General features: G+C 52.0%; 1 protein-coding gene across 1 annotated transcript in view; it reads left to right on the top strand.

Moving 5' to 3' along the window:
* Pax7 (paired box 7) overlaps window positions 1-18,625 on the top strand; it is a 94,723-nt gene that overhangs the window by 34,478 nt on the left and 41,620 nt on the right. The window contains exon 5 of the mRNA XM_051170923.1: window positions 15,143-15,342. Within this exon, the coding sequence (XP_051026880.1) occupies window positions 15,143-15,342 (200 nt within the window). The remainder of the gene's footprint in view (window positions 1-15,142; window positions 15,343-18,625) is intronic.

Raw genomic sequence — 18,625 nt, 5'->3', positions numbered from 1 at the left:
CTTCATTGTCTGGTAAGGCATGCTGCCATTCACCCTGCTCTTCAGTGACTTACTCCAAGGACATCTGGGGTTCTTTAGAAACAAAGAGAGTCGGAGACCACTCCTTACCCCACCCCACCCCCACCAAGTCACCTGCTGTGTAACTTCCTGTGAATCCCATCCCCTCTCTTCAATCAGTTGAAAGCTTGCTGAAGAAGCACAGCAGGTTTAGGCTGGCATTTCTTGGTATGGAAGCAGGTCTCAGACAAACAGCTGGAACACCTCTGGTGACAGAGACCCCTCCACCCCAGGGTCAGCCCCATAGTCAGCACAGAACTTCTGTGACCCGGGATGTAGCTTCATCTCTACCGGATGCTTTATGTGGTGGAGAGAGCCAGCTCTTTGTGAATAGTTAAAAAGAACTATTTGGCAAGTGCCTCCAAAGCATCTGGGCCATGGGAGCTGCCTTCTGCACACCCTTATGGTGGAGTGGCACTACCATTTGGAACCTGGGTCCCTCACACAGACATGATGGTACCCACCTGCCCAGAGGAGCACCTGCAAGGATTAAATGAGATACTAGGTACCCCAAGCTTGGTTGGCAAATAGCCCCTCCATCATTGCAAAATTTAATTATCTCCATGGGTGTGGCTGAGTCTGCTTCCCTTTGCCAAACCCTGCCTTAAGAGCAGGACAGGAGAGCTTGGGAGCTAAGGAATGTGACACATAGAATGGTGTGGCTTTGGTACCTGCTCAGGTGCCCAGGGTCTGTGGCCCACCTGTGAACCATTGGCTGTGGTTGCGCCAACCTATGCCTGCTTTACGTCTTCAGCAAGCTCTCCTTCACTCCAAATTCCTGAAGCCCAGGGACTCAGGGTCCCAATCTGCAGCAGTAGCCACCCACATCCACACCACCACACACCCTCACCCCTTCCACCTACCCCCACCTCCACTAGGCATCCAATCATCTGTGTATTCTCCTATCATGAAGGAAGCCTTACTAGCTAGGTTTGGGGAACTAGAGGGTGGTACTGACCAGTGAGGGCCTTGGGCTGTGCAGATGGCCGCCCTGGCCCACGGGGATACTGTCCACCTGGCTCCTGAGTCCATCAGGCCCCACTTAAGAGGATGCTCCTCACGTGGAGGGCCCATCCGGCTGGAGATGCCTTCAGAAATGGAAATGCGGTCCATTTGTTTGTGATTTACTTCCTGACCCTTAACGGGAACCCGATGGGACCAATAAAGGCTCCCAGCTTGCCCAGTGCCCAGCCTCAGGAAGGCTGGAGCCCGGCCAGTTCTCTGTAGGCAAAAAGCATCTCAAAGTGGAGCCGACTGCTCTGCCCCCACCCCAGGCCACCCCACCACTCACTGGGGCTCCCTAAACTTTTGAAAGATCCCTCACTGTTCTCCAGATCAGCCTGGGGCCACCCGCCTTTCCACGCTGGGGGCAGGACACAGAGAATTCTGCTTTGGAGGCAGAGAAAGGCCTTGGAGGGGATGTGGATGACGGTAAGACTATTCTGAGCACAGGGTCCGTAGAGAGAGGGGCCAGGACAGAGAAGAAAAATCTAGTTTTCAATTTTCCTCAAGAGGAAAGTGAATTCGCAAGAGACAGAATAATTTTCCAGCGTGCCGGCCATAAGTACAACCTCCTTGAGACGTGGCGAGTTATTAACGAGGAGAAAGAAAAGCAATTGTAAAAACCTCTTTGCATTTAGCAGAACTGCACAAAACCTTTTATTTCCAGGGGAATCTAATTAGAGAGCAGGGGCACAGCTGGGGAGGGAGAGAGGCCTAGGTTAGGCTGGGAGGCCCCAGTTGCTTGTTCAGGAGGACAATGTGGAGCAACATTGTCGCTCATAGCACCACAGAGGGTTTGGGGATGGGAGCTCTGGATGCGAATCCTGAAGCTTGGCTTTGCCAGCAATACAGTATAGAAAATAGTTGGACTTGCCAGTTCATGCCTACAATCCCAACACTTGGAGGGGAAAGGGTTGCCAAGAGAGTGAGACCAGACTGGGCTGCACAGTTAGCTATTCTGTGTTTTGATCTTGCATATTCTAGGCTGGCTTGCAACCAAAAGTGACCATGAACTCCCAGTTTTCCTGTTTCAGTCTGTGAGGTGCTGTGGATTGAACTCAGGACCTCATGCATGCTAGGCAGGCATTCTCTCAACTGAGCCACATGCCCAGCCCACAGCATGAGCTTCAGGCTAGTGTGCGTTCAGAGCAGAACTTGCCTCAAAAAGGGAAACCAAGAAACACCTCCCCCCCTGGAATCCTAAGGAACACAGGTAGACGCACCTGTGCCTGGCCGACCATGTCTGGCAGTGCAAGTGAGATTGTCCCCATCTGTCCCACCCTGCACAGCACCTACCACCAGACATGTCTGTGCCCAGAATACTTCATCCACTATTACCACATGCAGCGTCAGTGCTCGGAGGTCTGGTCCTCCTCAGCTCCCCTTACAGGCCGTTCACAGGCAGCAGAATGTGGTTCTGGGGCAGGAGAGAAAAAGGAGCTATAAGGAGAACAGAGGCAGCTGCAGCCCAAGGGTGTTGTAGAGTTTCCATAGCCTTTTCAATACCCTCACTTCACAAAGGGTAAATGAAGTAACTGGAGATCTGGGTTCAAGTCCTGACTCTGCCACCAATAGCTGTGTGGTCTTGGGTCCTTCTTTGACTCTCATCCTTAGAATGAGGTTGGCCTCGATGCTCACGGGTGTTGTTATGAGTGCACAGCTTGGCACCTAATACGGCTTCTCAGATGCCCAGTTTCAGGTTGTCATCACACAGTAGCCTCCAACTCAACTCTCCAGCTAGTCCTCTGCCCTCAGCTCCTTCAATGAGAACGTTTTGTCTTTGTTCACAGTACCCAGAAGCAAGGATTTTTGCCTTCTGAGAACCAGTGTGTCTTTGGCATGTATCACTTCCTGGGACCTTAAGTGTGGTTGGCCACACTTGGGGGAAATTACATTATTTATTATAACAAGATTCAGCTGATTGAGCTCAAAGCAGTAATTGCTGCTGGTTACAAATAACAGATTTTTTAAAATATATATATATTTATTTTTATGTATACAGTGCTCTGCCTGCATGTACACTAGCAGACCTGAAGAGAGCATCAGAGCATATTATAGATGGCTGTGAGCCACCACGTGGTTGGTGGGAATTGAACTCAGGACCTCTGGAAGAGCAGACACTTCTCTTAACTACTGAGCCAGCGCTCCAGCTCTACAAGTAACAGATTTTATCTATTAATCTATATGTGTACCTACATATCTATCTAGCTGTCTGTCATATATATAATCTATCCATCTATCTATCCATCATGTATTTATCTATCAATGTATCTATCTACCCATATTTATCTATCATCTATATTATCAGAAACATATAACTGTCGAAATGGCATAGGTAGCAGGACCAGACTGGGTTTTACCTCCCCTGCAGCCTGTTTACAGAGCTCTTTGATTCTAGTCAGAGAGGCCCCAGGTAGAGGGAGTTAGTCATGATGAAGACCCTGTGTTTTCAGGGGGACAGGAGTGAATTGAACATCTGGATACAGATGGAGGATTGGATGGAGGGTCCGCATGTCGGTTTTCAGGGCTCAGGTCCTCAGCCCTCTTAGAGCAGTCAGCAGGGACCAGGGAGGCGGCGGGTACCACATAAATCCATCCCTAATGAGATTCTTGTGCAAGGAGATGGTACAGACTAGGCAACAATCATGCTGGCTTAGAGAGCGAACTGCTGTTGGCATTTGCCGTGGCTTTGCAAGTTAGGGCATCCATCTGGATATGAGAAAAGAGCATTCTTTCTTTGCTTATTTATTCATTCACTCAACCACTCATTCATTGATTCATTCATTATTGTAGGCCAGCTTCTCTCCTGGGCATCAAGAATAAAGCAATGAAAAAAAAAATTAAAAAAAAAAAAAAAAGAATAAAGCAATGAACAAAGCATACTGACAACATATACTCATGTGGGCCCTCCAAATCCTTCAACCGCAGAGTTGTTCTGGGACAGGTGCCATCCCAACTTCAGCCTCTTAAGGGCCTCTCTTGATTGGGTCAAGCTCTTTGCCCTGAAAATGTCACGGTTTGCTTCTGACTGCAGAGCATAAATGAGAAGAGTGAGAGGTTGAGAGGGGACTTAGGCCAGAGCATAGGTATAGAGAAGGGGTGTGCCCAGAAGGGGGGGCGGGGGGAGCGCAGCCTGGAGACTGGGGCCTGGGGCCTGTGCACGCGCGCGCACACACACACACACACACACTCGCTGCAACCATAGCAGGTAGATTCTGTTTCTGTTTCCACCTTCACAGTAGGGGAGAAGAGCTGTAGTCTACATGGCTTTTCCCTCTCTGTGGAGAAGCCCCCACCTTGTGGGGTCCTGAGATCGGTTCTTGCAGAGTGGCCTTCGAAGCTACAAGTGACCAGCCCTCACAGGAGATTCCAGGGATCTAGGCTGCATACACACATTCTTAGGCACCCAGAGGCCCACCAGGTGATCCCCGTGTGGGAAGCTTGGGAGGCACTGCTGATGTACAGCATGCTGGCAGGATACAGTTTTAGCACTGAGGCCCTTTCCCCGGCTTTGGACCCAGACCTTGCATCTTACCATTGGCTCAGGTCTCCTCAGCTTTCTGAGTGTTTCCTGAGGAGTCCTGGCTCCCCCTTACATAAGGGAACTGAAGGTCCTAGCTGCTTTATGAGCTCGTGGGACATCTCAGATCCAAGCTGGTCCTTAATCAATTGCCACTTCCTTCTTCCCTCTGTTGTGCCACTATGGACAGACAGAAACCGCAGAAGGCAGCCGGCTGTTCAACAGGCTGGTAACTGGTCACTTTTGCAAATCTATTTCCCCAACCCTGAGAATGACAGTCACCCACTCTGAGAGCATGAGAGAGGCCGGATGTTAGAACTCACACAAAGCCAAAAGTGTTAGCACCCAGAGTGACTGTCTAGCCTACCTTCCTTCCTGACAGGATCATGGGCGTATTGCACCTGGTCCAGGTGACACAGAGCCAGCTGCCTACCCCTTCCTGACTACCTTCCCTGGTGTCACCCTTTGTCCTCACAGCTGGGCAGCTTCAAGGGAGCTTAGCCCAAGTTCCAAGTTTATCTTTCTCTTCCAAGCAAGGTGGTATTATTCCCAGGACAGGGTGGGACAGGGTGACACGGGTACCTAGTCAAAGGCATAGATGGAAGTTCTGGGTTCCCCCTTTCCCTGATGGCAGCAGGTGATGGCTCCCACTCTCTCACTGCCCACTAGCATCCCAATGTCAGGACCTGGTTTCAGGCAAGCGTCTGCTCTGGACCAAGCCTTGCAGGGCAGGGGCGTCTTGCCTGCTGTAAGACGTAGCCGTAATTAAGAAATAAGCCGCCTCGCCCAGCGCCTTGGCAATCATTTGGCTAAGTAACTAGCATGGTCCAATGCCTCAGAAATCACCATTAGAGTACGCTCCTTATGGCCATAAAATTTCTCGTTTTCTGCCTCTCGTCAGCCTCCCCCACCATCTTCGCCTTGCTTTATTTACACATTCGTCCTCAAACAATGGCAATAAACTCTTTCCCAGAGTGTTGCAAATCAGAAATTTGTCCACATTTTTCCACCACCTTCCACTGCGGACCTGCTCTGCCTGGGAACAGCCTGGCCAGGCCAGCTGGAGAGGGCTGGGCAGCCTGGATTGATGGAGAGTTGTTCCCTACCCCCCACAGCTGCCTGCCAGGGAAGAGGTTGCTGGGGAGAGGGCAGGAGGGGAGGAGGCAGATGCTCTGGCCAGTGACCAGCCAGGTGCAAGGGGTATTATGAAGGAAGGGGCGGGGGAGAGAAACAGAGAGATAGACAGAGACAGACAGAGACACATGCAGAGACAGAGAAACAGAGAGACAGCAAGGAGAGAAGGAAGAGAAAGGAGGGGGAGGGGAAGAAAGGGAAGAGGAGAGAGAGCTTCCTTTTCCCTTCTAAGAGAGGAAGGGGGCTTAGAAGTCAGAAGAAGTAGAGCTAGCCCCGACAGCTTGTGAGGGAAGAGCATTGCCCCCATGCAAGAAACAAAAATTTTAGGATATCCTGTGGCCCACACACTGATCCCCCTAACTTGTATTCAGACTCCTTCTGAAATTCCAACCCCTTCTAATCTGTAGTCCTTTCTAGGGTGATGGGCATTTATGACAGCCAGCTGCCCTACTTACTGTGTGCTGAGTACACTGTTAGGAGCTTTGCGGTGGAGCCAGGGCCCTTTCTCAGGTTGATCTGAGACACCTAGGAGAACCCCTGCTTCTTAAAGATGGGGAGCTGGGACTCAGAGAGGGGGTGAGGGTCAACAAAGGTCACACAGCAGGTTGGTGAAACTTCAAGCTTCCTGTTTGAAGTTTGTATTTTATCTTTGTAACCAGCCCAAAGGCCTTCTGGGAATCTTCCCATGGATGAGGCCGTGGTCCTCTTATCTGGGTGAGTTCTGGGGCTTCTGCAGTGACACACACATGCATATATATGTATTTACACACATATATATTTGAGATACGGTCTTATGTAGCTCAGGCTGTCCTCCAAGTGCTACATTATAGGTGTGTGCTAGTCCTCCTGTGCTGGGGGCAGAACCCAGTTTACTGCACATTAGGCAAGCACTCTACCAACTGAGCTGTATCTTTTCAGGTGCAGCTGTATAAGTGCGTCTTGGGATATATATATTTGTGTGTGTGTTTGTGTGTATATGCTTTGTATGCATGCATGTGTACCACGTGTATTCAATGCTTGTGGAAGAGAGCATCAGATCCCCTGGAACTGGAGTTACAGTTAGTTGTTAGCTACTATGTGGGGGCTGGGAACTGAACCGAAGTCCTTTGGAAGAGCAATCAGTGCTCTTAAGTGCCAAGCCACCTCCCCAGTCCTTCATCTTAAATTTTAAAGCAAGACATAGTAGTTGCCCATGTCTGGGGGTGCAGGAGACATTTCAGTGGACACATAGTCACCTGTCCACCCCCTCAAACATGTGCCATTCCTTTGTGCTGGGGACACTTAGACTCCTGTGCCCTGGCCACTTAAAAATATTCTGCTATCCATCATTACTGGGGTGGCCCACCGCACACTAAAGTGATTTCTCCTCTTCACCAAAGCACCCATGCCCCATATCTGCCAGCCACATTTAGCCAGCACCCATATCTGCCGCCTCCCCAGAGCTCCTGGAGGCAGCCCGAGGAATGAATGCAGCAGAATGCTCAGAGGGTTGCCACTTCACGTCACTTCTCTGGTAGGTGAGTGTCCTAGGTAAGGCTCCCTGTCTCTAGGGAGGAATGTGTGGCCTGCACTGGAGCAATCTGCCCCAGGGATGGGGAGATACCTGCTTTTGCAGTGATCCCCCGAGCTGTCTGCTAAGTTATGGCTGTAGGGTTGGGGGCTGTGTTAGAAGCAGGAAGGGACAGTTGATGTTGGTTCCTGTGGGCCTACGCAGCCTGCAGGAGGGGCTCCGTGACGCCTACAGAGACACCCAGAGCCATACACCTTCTCTTGCAGCAGAATGCTAGTTCCAGAATTTTCTGCAAGGCCTTCCTAATAAAACTGAGGAAGCTGGATGGGTAGAAATGAGTTGAGAAAGGAAAGCAGGTGGCAGAGTCCTGGAGAGGAAGCTTCGATTTGGGCATGCTTGAATCCTCTGTCTGCCTGTCTGTCTGTCTGTCTGTCTGTCTGTCTGTCTGTCTGTCTGTCTGTCTGTCTCTCTCTCTCTCTCTCTCTCTCTCTCTCTCTCTCTCTCTCTGTGTGTGTGTGTGTGTGTGTGTGTATAAAGCCCATGCATATGCAAAGGTGTGCTCACGTGTGTGGAGACCAGAGGACAACCCCAGTTGTCATTCCTCGGGGTCCTCTCCACCTTTGTATTGAGTCAGGGTCTTCCACTGGCCTAGCACCCTGTCCCCATCTCCCCCCCCCCCCCCCCCCGCCCCAGATAGACTAGGTCTGCTGCCCTGTGAGCCTCGGGGCTTCCTCCTGTCTCCTTCTCTCCATGACTGGGATGACAAGGCTGTGTGTGATACCTGGGTCTTCCGTGGGTTCTAGGAGTCAAACTCGGGCCCTCTTGCTCACCAACTGCACAGGCTTCCGGCCCCTCAGTCAGTGCTTGTTTCTCCGATGAGGGAGGCTGTGGCTTCTGCACTCTCTTATGGTCTTGAGGCAGGGTCACAGAGAGTGAGAGAGTGTAGCTGTAGCCGTCCTGGAACTCACTCTGTAGACCAGGCTAGCCTCAAACTCATAGAACTCACAGAGATCCGACTGCCTCTGCATGTGCTGGGATTCAAGGTGTGTGCCACCACTGGCCAGCTCTGGCCTTTCAGTTAGTTAGTTAGTCTTTTAGCCCCAGACTTCTTGGCTGAATTGGCAGAGGAGTGGGCCAGAAGCCTGAGTCCCAACGCTGGTTTCCCCACTGGACTTCTCCATGACTATAGCCTTCTGTCAGCACTGAGGAGGGTGAGGAGGGGCAGGGAGGAGGAGGGTCCAGGCAGATCTGACTTCACAGCATTGAGGCTCGGAAGGCTCATCTGTAGGAAGGGACAGCTGCCCTCTTTCTCCTGCACTGACTTTGGAACCTCTTCTTAGCTCTCCAGCCCTCCCTCCACGCTGCCCCCGCCTTCCCTACCTGGTTCTGTAACATGTGTATTCTTGTTGGGTCACTTCCCTGAGACCTCAGCCCCCCACTTGCTCTTCTGCAGGTGCCATTGATTATTTTTTGGGGGAGGGGGTGACAGGTTCCTCTATAAAGAATAAAGTGGAGGGGATTGTGTGTGGCAAGAAAGGGAGGATAAAAGAGTGTATTTATTTATATGGTCATTTGCTCATTTATTTATTCATCTATTCACACACTTGCTCCTTGCTTTTAGATTTTGTGTCAGACAAATATTTGCCTCTGGGACCCAGGGTAAACTAAGTCTTCTTTGTTAGGGTGCTGGTGGTGACAGCAGCCAGTCATCAGGTACTTACTAGGTGTCAGGTACTTCATAGCCTTTGTCTTACCATGTCCCCTCCATCATCAGGCAAGAGGACCCTAAGCAATCAGGACTATCAGCTGCTTCATTTGGCCCAGAGGGATAAAGTCACTCTCCTCCCCACCCCCCACCCCCACATGCTGTGGGGCTGGGCGGCACTTTGTGCCTCTTGAGGGTCACTTTGGAGCTACAGTGAGGGAGAGCCATAGCAGCAGATGTCAAGAATTGGGAAATTCTGAGAGGACGAGCGACACACGGTGTTCTGTGTGTGTTAGAGCCTGAGGGTGCCCATCTTCTCTGCCAGGTGAAAGAAGACAAGGGGTCTGGGCAGTGGCTCACGGAGCTGGTCACCTTGGAGCTCTGTCCCACACAGGTCTGGGAGCTCATCCTGGGATCGTGATCTTCTCTCTGCTTAGCGTCTTTTGATACCCTCATCACTCATCCTTTTTAGCAATGACCAGCCCAGCACCTGTGGCTGGAAGGAAACCGACAGATGCCCCGGCCTGAGCCATCAGCTCTGGTTCCTCCCTGGAGCCCTTGTCAGCTTTGGTTGCTCTGGCCAATGCCCTCTTAGACAGGACTAAAGGCAGAAAATGGTGTCCTGGGCTCCACTCCGCCCAGCACTCTCTGCTTGAGGCTTTGTTGCTCTCTCTGCTGGATGTTAAGTGAGCCAGTGATCAGAACAACCCAAGGAGATGGCTCAGTTGGGAAAGCGCTCGCCTTGTAAGCAGAAGGGCTTGGGTTCGAGGCTCAGAAACCATTTAAAAAGTCGGTGGCGGGGGAGGGGGGCGAGGGGAGAATCATGACACAGGCTTGTCATCTCAGTGCTGGGAGGTTGAGCTGGGCAGATCCCGGAAATTCACTGGCCAGCCAGCCTGGCCTGATTGGTGGAGTTCCAGGCCAATCAAAAGGCTTTGTCTCAAACAAAAAAAATGGGAGAGTGCCTGAGGAATGACACCCAAGACTGTCCTCTGACCGCTGTACCCACCCTACCCTCGGCCCACACACTCCACGAGTGTGACATACACAGAAATAACTTGAGGAAGAAGAGAATGAAAACTTTGATCTTAAAGCTACAGGAAGAGTAAGGTGTTGGAGTTCAGCTCCAGTTAGGGTAGGCTCGTGCCTGTCTCCAAGGTGCTCAAATAATTCCACACAGCTGCCACTCCTCCCACACCCTACATTAGCCCCATGGGACAAGAGATTAAAGAGAATGAGTTGGAAAGTTCCCCAGGACCCTTAGCCTTCCATCTTCAGGTAGATAAACTCTAGATTTGAACTCTGTACCTGCTCAGCATCCTTGGCCACACCATATATACCTGGTTTCTCTCCTACATGTGACATATGCTAAGTTCCCAGTTCAGTGCGGAAGAAAGAACCCTAGATCCACCCTGGAAAAACATTACTGAATTCTGATCATACAGTGCTATTCCAAGCAGTACTACTTCCTTCTTCCCGGATCCGCCCCTTCCTGTCAGGAATGCATAGACAGTGCCCTCTAGTGCCTAAGAAAGGTACTGTGCTCTTAGCAGAGGCTCATGTTTATAATGCCCCATAGTGACCCTATATTTTCTGATACAAATGACCTCGCCAAGGCTCAGAGTTTGCACATACAGCCTGAAGGAAGCAAGGGTTCTGACAGTCAGAGGTCCTTCAGACCTGAGGGGGTGGGCATCTTACCCTCTGGCAGACCAGAATCCACTCAAGAAGTAGGAGATAGCTCCTGCCGGATTGGTACAGTTCACCCATCTCTCTACATAAGGGGTAGGTATAGCAGAGCTCCCAAGCTGGGCTCAGGCTGTGGAAAGCCCCAGAGAAGAGTTGTCTGCCCCCCACCTTGCACTCTTAAGTCTGTAACACAGTCTTGGCCCAGAAGCTGGAGTTAATGGGATCCCTGGAGCCCCAAGATATTTTGGCTCCACCAGTTCCCTCATGTAGGGTCGGGAGAGAAGGCGACAGGGCCTGGGGATTGACGGAGACCCCTCGCTACACAAGAAGACCCTTCAGTTGCTTCTGAGCTCCAAGCTCCCTCCCTTCCCCTCAAACTAGTGGGTGTAGAGCCTACATGGGGCAGAGTGTGTGGCTGAGTCCTTGTCACCAGGGCCTGGGAAGATGTGTGAGGAACAGCCCAGGGTGGGATAGAGAGGGCAGACTCAGGCAGGACAGAGGGCTGGGACCTCAGGCTAAGCTGCTTGGTGCTGGGCTGAATGTCCAAGAGGAACATGGGCAGAAGAGGAGGGCGGGAGTTGGGGTGCTTCCTCTCCTCGCAGGAGTCCCCCATGTCTCTTTGAATCATGAGTGGGCCAGTTCCCGCAGACCAGCCTAGCGTGCGCACACCTGGTGAGCCAGTTACAGCTGAGCACTTTGCACAGAGGGGACAGAAAGGATGGGAGGGCTCCTGCCACTACTAGGCTGGCGGCCCCCAGCTGAGCTGTAAATGACTTTTCCATTTGCTGAGGCCTGCGCCCAGGCCTGCTTGGTATTCAGGGACACCGGGCCCATACTCGCCAGCTCTCGGCTCTGCCCGAATTACTTGATTAAAACGCATATCAACTATTATGTGATTCGTTTCTCCACCACAGCTCCACACCAGGGCCTATGTTAAACTGTAATAACTGGAATGGGAGGTGGAGGGAGAGGGGTGCAGGGAATGGAGCTGGGCGGGGGGGGGGGGGGGGTGCGCTTCTGTGGTGGGGTGCAGAGTAGAGAGAGACCCTATGCCTCTTGGCTAGTGTTGGGTTTCCACTGCCTTGGGAGCTGTGCACCTTCAAAACCCACCACTATCTTCAGGACTTGCCCCAGCCAGAAAGAGGAGGCAGGAAAGGCTGGGAAGGGTAGAGGTAGCCCCCACGATTTCAAGATCACAGATGGGCTTCTCAAAGAGGCCGCCAAAGCAGGGGTCTACCGTCAGGTACAAAGCCAGGGGTCCTTGGCTTTTGTTCCAGCCTCGCTGTTCGTGGCTCCAGTGGCCACCTGTCAAAAAGGGCCATCCTCATCTTCTGGCATTCCAACTGGTGAGATGGTTTTGTGTTAGCAGTGTGAAGGGTCTGCAAGCCCTCTCCCCCTCCCCCACATGGAAATGGGTGGTGCAGGATGGCAGACTTCAAAAATCACTTAAGATAGCTCTGCCAGGCTGTGGGTGAGGGCCTTACCCTAAGTACCTGCTGTGTGCCAGGCACCATCCATATCACAGCCAAGGATCTGCTGGCCACAAGACCGGCAGACCCATCCACAGACCCGGCCATTGTCTCTGGAGACTATAGCTCTGTGTGTATGTGTGCGTTGGAGGATGGCGGATATGTGTGGGAACCAGAGATCAATCTTGGATGCTCTTGCCCTCAGGAGCTGTCTTTTGAGACAGGGTATCTCATCAGCATCCAAGGTCCACCAATTAAGCTGGGGTAGCTGGCCAGCAGCCCCCAGGGATTCACTTGTTTCTGCATCCCCCTGTGTTGAGATTTCAGGCACACAACCTCTACGGACTCTTTATGTGGAAGCTGGGGATTGAACTCAGGTCCTCACACTTGTCCAGCGAGCACTTTGCCTACTGAGCCATCTCCCAGCCCTTCATCCCTGTTTTCTGATGCTTGAGACTTAACAGCCCTCCCCCACCCCAACCCCCTCGCAATGGTGCTGAAATGTAGCTGGCCTGGCTGGGGAAGCTTTGCTGCAAGCCCCTGTGAGGGGCTATGTTGGATGAGCAGGCTCCATCCCACAGCAAGGACATGGCTAGAGGGAAGGACAGCAGGAGGTGGCCCTACACATTCTTATAGGAAACAATGAGCTTAATTAGGAGCCTCGTGGGTGGACACCTGAATGGGAGGTGGCTCCCAGCCTCACTAGTTTACAGAGACTTCTTGGCATAGCTCAGCAGTCAAGTGACAGCTCCCTAGGATGGGATAGGACCTAAAAAAAGACCCTGAAGAAGGCAGAAGTAGAGTGACTGGGGGGAGACTATGGAAGGCCCCACCAGAGACTCCCCATTCTCCGCTACCTCCAACCTGGGCTAGACCATCCTGGGCTTTGACAAACCCAGCGTCTCTGGTCCCTGCACTGTCTTCCAGCTTCCCTGGCTTTTTACAGGTCATGTAGTGACCTCAGTGGATACAATACTTCCCACCTTGGACTAGGGAGTCCCAACACAGGAGTGATGCCTCCTCCATCAGATTGGCAGCTTCCTAAGATAGACTGTTTCTTTCCATATGATGGGGGGGGGGGCAACTTAGAGCTCAGCATGGGGTTCCCACTCCTCTAAGTGGAAACAGGATTCAGGAACCAGAGAGGACTCCTTACTTTCCCTTCTCTTTGGGGGCTGTCTCCAGACCAGCAGTTGGTCCATGAGACAGTTGCATATCCCAGCTGCAGTGAAGTAGGAAGGCAGGGGTCACAGCTGGCCAGGAGCTGTTCCCTTATGCCCACCCCAAGTCTGCTGATTATTTAATGAGTGGTTTTCCGTGCCTTCTTTCCCCCCCACAATCCCCCTTCCCAGGCTCCAAAAAGGCCCCCCATCCCTGCTTTCTCTGCCCAGAGGGCTACCAGCACACTCAGTCTTCTTGATTAATTTAATTCAGAAGATGAAGAGTTCCTAGGGGATAGGGAAGGGGGTGCCAAGATAATGGGGTACAACAAACTGAATCAAGGCCATTGAGGGGTATAGAGGATCATTGTGTCCTTTCTCAGGCCTCTCTGTCCCTCCCCTCTCCCATTTTCCCATCATCTTCAACCATCATTAATAATAATAATATTACCTGTGTGCATTGCATTCTAAATCACTCCCTGTCTACTTGATTCCCCACCCCTTTCCAAAGCCTTCCAGTGGTGTGGGGTGCATGAATACATTTCATCCTCTCTTCCAAGTTGAGGGGACTATGGTCCCCAGAGAGGAAGTTACTTCCTCAGAGACACATGAAGAGGAAGAGAGAGACCTGGGTCCAGCTCTCTGGTCCCAGATGCACCAGAGTTGTCCCAAGAGACCTCAAACACCCAAACTGTCTCCCAACTACATCACACTCCACAGGAATGAAGGAAGGGACTTGGGCTTATAGACTGTGTGGCCTCCTTTAAGTGACTTGCTGTCTCTGAACCTTATTTGACCTGCTTTTAAGGGACTTGGGGGGGGCGGGGGGAGGTCAGGTTTCCCAGACTGTCAAGTGATGCTGCCTTCCGAAGGCTGCAGGAATAAAGGTCTGTCCCCCTGGGGTGGGCGACAGTGGAAACTGAAGTCAACACCTAGGCCTTGGTCTCTTGGATCTTTGTGGGCAGCAGGATAGACCTGTTCTCCTCAGTATCCAGAGGGTTGTTATGGCAATGCTTCACCCCAGAGGACCAGCTCTCCCAAACAGCCACACGGGAGACCAAAGCCTTTACCTTGCATGCTTTTCCCAAAGGTAGCATTGCTCCTTGCTTACTGGCTTATGCTTTCTGACTTTCCTAAAAGACAGGCTTACTGATGTACAGTAGAAATCCAACCACATTCTCCTGCCTTGGAGCTTATCATCCTTTGAGGATTTTTAAAAACGTGTTTGTTTTAGGAGAGAAGCACATACTTGCATGCATGTACTTGTTACCAGAGTGAGTTATCTCTTTCCACCATGTGGTTTCCAAGGAATTGAACTAAGGTCCATGGGTTTGTGTGACCTTGACACCTACACACACACACACACACACACACACACACACACGGCCACCTTGATGGACCCTATCCTTTGAGAGTTTTCGTTTGTTTGGTTTTTTTTTTTTTTTTTTTTTTTTTTTTGGCTTTTTGAGACAAGGTTTCTCTGTGTAGCCTTGGCTGTCCTGGACTCACTCTATAGACCAGGCTGGCCTCGAACTCACAGCGATCCGCCTGCCTCTGCTTTCTGAGTGTGCGCCATGACGTCTGACCTATCCTTTGAGTTTTGAGAGATGTATTTCATCGAGTCTTAGGTCAGGGGCTTCCATGTCAGTGTAGATGCTCATGTCAGTAAATGCTCATCTGGAGGGGACTGGCTTTAAAAGCAATGGAATACTCATGGCAGAAAGAGTTTTTTTACCCAGTCTCCTGGGCTGGGCATGGAGGGTGTCTGCCATCCTTCACTGCTAAGCCATGGAGTAATAGGCAGCCTTCTTCCTTTGCGAGACACTGGAACCCCGCTGAAGTGTTCAAAGGAGGACACAGCCATAACTTTGTACCCGCCATGTCACCCGGCTGTAGGGAACCGTCTGGACGAGGGCTCAGACGTGGAGTCAGAACCTGACCTCCCTCTGAAGCGTAAGCAGCGTCGAAGTCGGACCACGTTCACTGCTGAGCAGCTGGAGGAGCTGGAAAAGGCCTTCGAGAGGACACACTACCCAGACATCTACACCCGAGAGGAGCTGGCCCAGAGGACCAAACTCACGGAGGCGCGTGTCCAGGTGAGAACTGGGATGCTCGCTGGAGTCAGGGGCCAGGGTGGAGGATGAAGGAAGTAATATGAGCCGTGGTGGTCCTGAAACCCATGCGCACTCTAGATGCACGCAGCCTCAGAAGGGGCAACACATGCTGGTTGATTGATTTACAAATTGACAGAGAAGTGGAAACCCCAAAGGGGAGGCGGGAGGCAGGGAGAAGTAAGAAGAAAGAAGAAGAGGCAAAGAGAGAATGGGAAAGAGAAACAGGGTGGGTAGTAGTCAGAGAGAGGGGCAGGACCGCAATCTCCAAATCTCCCTCGAGGAGGGAGATTTCCCAGCAGGCCTATCTTTCTCAGTCGGTGAATGAGTTTTCTATTGCTAGAAGAAAGCAAACCATCATGGGTTCCAACTGGGTAGGTTCACCCAAGACTCTAAACATCTGAAGTGCGCAGTCCCTAATCAGTGGGGCTTGTGACAGGAGAAAGAGCCCAAGTTGAGGTTCAGGTCCTCATGAGGGAAGGCAAAGGAGGAGGGGTGGCCCACCCCATCTGTCCCAGCACAGCACAGACTGGACGGATCTCTGCACCTGCCTGGACAGGGCTAAGGCTATGGAAGAGATGGGTGCCGAAGGCAGGGTGATCTGATGACTGTCTTGCATGGCAACCTTGTCGTGGGTTGTCACCTTTATGGGCAGAGGAGGTGGGTCTGCAGATGGCCTGCACCAAACCGTGCCACCCCAATCCTCACGGCTGCAAGCCACAACGTTGAAGGCGATGGGGTCTCAGGCTCAGGTGTCAGGTTGGGATGACCACAGATACAGAGGCTAAGGCCTAGAGAAGTGGCCCGTGGGACACTGACAGAACTGCGGCAGCTTGGCCTGGCTGACACCAAAGCCTACGTACTCTTTCTGTGCCCAAGAGAAGGAAGCTGACTTGGGAGCTGGAAATGAGAAAACAATAAGGAAAGCCCTAGAAGCAGCTGGCTTAAACCCTCCAAGAACCAGTGTGCCTCCTTCCACACTCCTACCCTCAAGGGGAGGAAGGCAGGCCATGGCAGTCAGCTAGCTCCTCTCCTCTCCTCTCCTCCCGTCCTTTCCTGCTGACAACAGAGCTGGCAACTGCCTTCTTTCTTTCTCTCTCTCCTTGATCCTTGCAGCTGTTGTCCTGGGTGCATTGCCCTCTCCCTACCTCCCCACCCCACTCCCCCCCCCCCACCCCCACCCCCACCAGCTTTCTCTTTGTCTAGTCTGGCAGCTTCTCGGCTTCCCGGCTTCCCACCACCCAGAGCCTGGAAGGTCCCTAGAAAATGTCCTGGCTGTTTGTGCTTTTGTTGGCCCAGGGGACTAGGAAACAGGTGTTACTCAAGGTCCAAGGAGGAAGGGGTCTGGGAATGGATGAGGCTAAGCCTTGGCAAACCACAGAAAGGCTAACAGCCATAGATTCGCTGGGCCCTTCTCTACCCATGGCTTGTGAGTTTCCTGGGTAGGACAGAGCAGAGGAAAGCTCAAAGGCCCCTGAGGCCAAAGAAGGACTAACAGGGCATCATCTGCTCAGTGCCAATAGAAAGAGCGGTACAGAAGGAGGCTCCAGGTGGAGACCCTGCAGCCTTGCCACTGAGCAGCTAAGTCCCTATCAGCAGCTCAGCTTCCTCTTTCAAAATGAAGTTTGTACCAGGAGCTCAGGGTCGGAACCCAGTGGTCACCAAGACTCCTTGGGGTTCTGTGGTCCCACTGGCATAGCGGAGGAGACCACTGTCCATGGAAGTGTGCAAAAGAAGACATAATGCCCATGGTTTGGGGGCCCTGGTGAGGGGTTCCCACTGAGGGGGAATCAGGGCAGGGACTCAAGGCCCTGGGTACAGTTGGGGCTCCCCAACTCCGTGTGTCTTGCGACTTAGCCTCCTGCTTTGAAAAGTCTATGCTTTGAGGGCCTCCCAACCCTGCACCACTCGGCTCAGTGTGTGGATGAGTTGCAGAAGAGCATGGGTTCGAATCTGGCCCTAAATTATCCTCCCAGTTCCAAAATAGAGATCATGACAGCAGCGCCTGCTTTCTTCTAGAGCTATACAATGACATGCGATGCAACAAGATGTTAGGGACCGACTGGTGGTGAGCGTGTAGCTCAGTGGGTAGAGAGCTTGCCTAGGATGCACAAGGCTCTTGGTTTGATCCCCAGCACCACATAAATCGGGCGGTACACACCTATAACTTCAGTACTTAGCCATGGAGGAAGAAAGATCACAAGTTTAATATCAGCCTTGGCTACATGGCAAGTTCAAAGCTAGTCTATAGACTACATGAGTCCTTGTCTTTAAAAACAAAAACAAACCCCCAAAAAGCTAGGTGGTAATGGAGCACACCTTTAATCCTAGCACTCAGGAGGCAGAGGCAGGAGGAGCTCTGTGAGTGAGTTTAAGGCCAGCCTGGTCAACACAGGAAGTTCCAAGATAGTCACATGGAGAGACCTTGTACCACCTTTGTTCCTTTCTTCATTCATTTATCCAGTGAGCATTTATTGAGCCCCTATGGAATGCTCACCCTGAGCATTTATTAAGCACCTTTTGAATGCTCACCCTTGCAGGGTAGGAGGAATGAAGGACCTCTGCCCAGGCTGTCCTAAACATAAAGGGAGACTGAGAGCCACTCAGCCAGGAGGAGATAAACAGGATGATGCTCCACAGGCAGAAGGGCCAAGCAGGGCCTCCCTTGAAGGGGCAGGGGCTCACCTGCCCCATCTTAGATGCAGCTATGGTGGTGATGATGCAGGGGTGCTTTCTGGCCAGAAGTATTCATTCTCATTCTCATTCTCATTCTCATTCTCATTCTCATTCTCATTCTCTCTCTCTCTCTCTCTCTCTCTCTCTCTCTCTCTCTCGTGTGTGTGTGTACACGCGCATGTGTGCATGCGCAAGCACCTGTGCATGTCCTATTTTAGCAGGGCTTGGGCTCTGTGAGCAGGGCAGGGTCTCAGCCCCCAGTCGGCACAGCTGAGTGCCAAGGCCCTCCTAACTCAGGATGTTCTGTGTATGCGGTTTCCTCCTGGAGGGCTTCCCGGAGGAGTTGGAGGTTTGGAGCAAGGATAGGAGACCCCGGGCTGGAGCCATCACCATAGAAAGAACTCTGGGCTGAGTGTCTAGCTGCCTTCTCCAGGCCTTCCCTCACGCTTATCGGTAAAACAGGGACCATTCTAAAACACCTCCCTGGGTAGTGTATGCGGAGACCCTGCCTCTAAAGTTCCCTGCAGACTTTCCTGGGCTGCAGAATGGTGGGCTCTGCTTCTTGGAAGAGGGCACTGATCAGCTGGGAGAC

The sequence above is a fragment of the Acomys russatus genome, chromosome 29, assembly GCF_903995435.1.
Source record: "Acomys russatus chromosome 29, mAcoRus1.1, whole genome shotgun sequence".
Classification (NCBI taxonomy): Eukaryota; Metazoa; Chordata; class Mammalia; order Rodentia; family Muridae; genus Acomys; species Acomys russatus.
The sequence above is the reverse complement of the archived record's forward strand: the minus strand, read 5'-3'. Positions and strand labels throughout refer to the sequence as shown.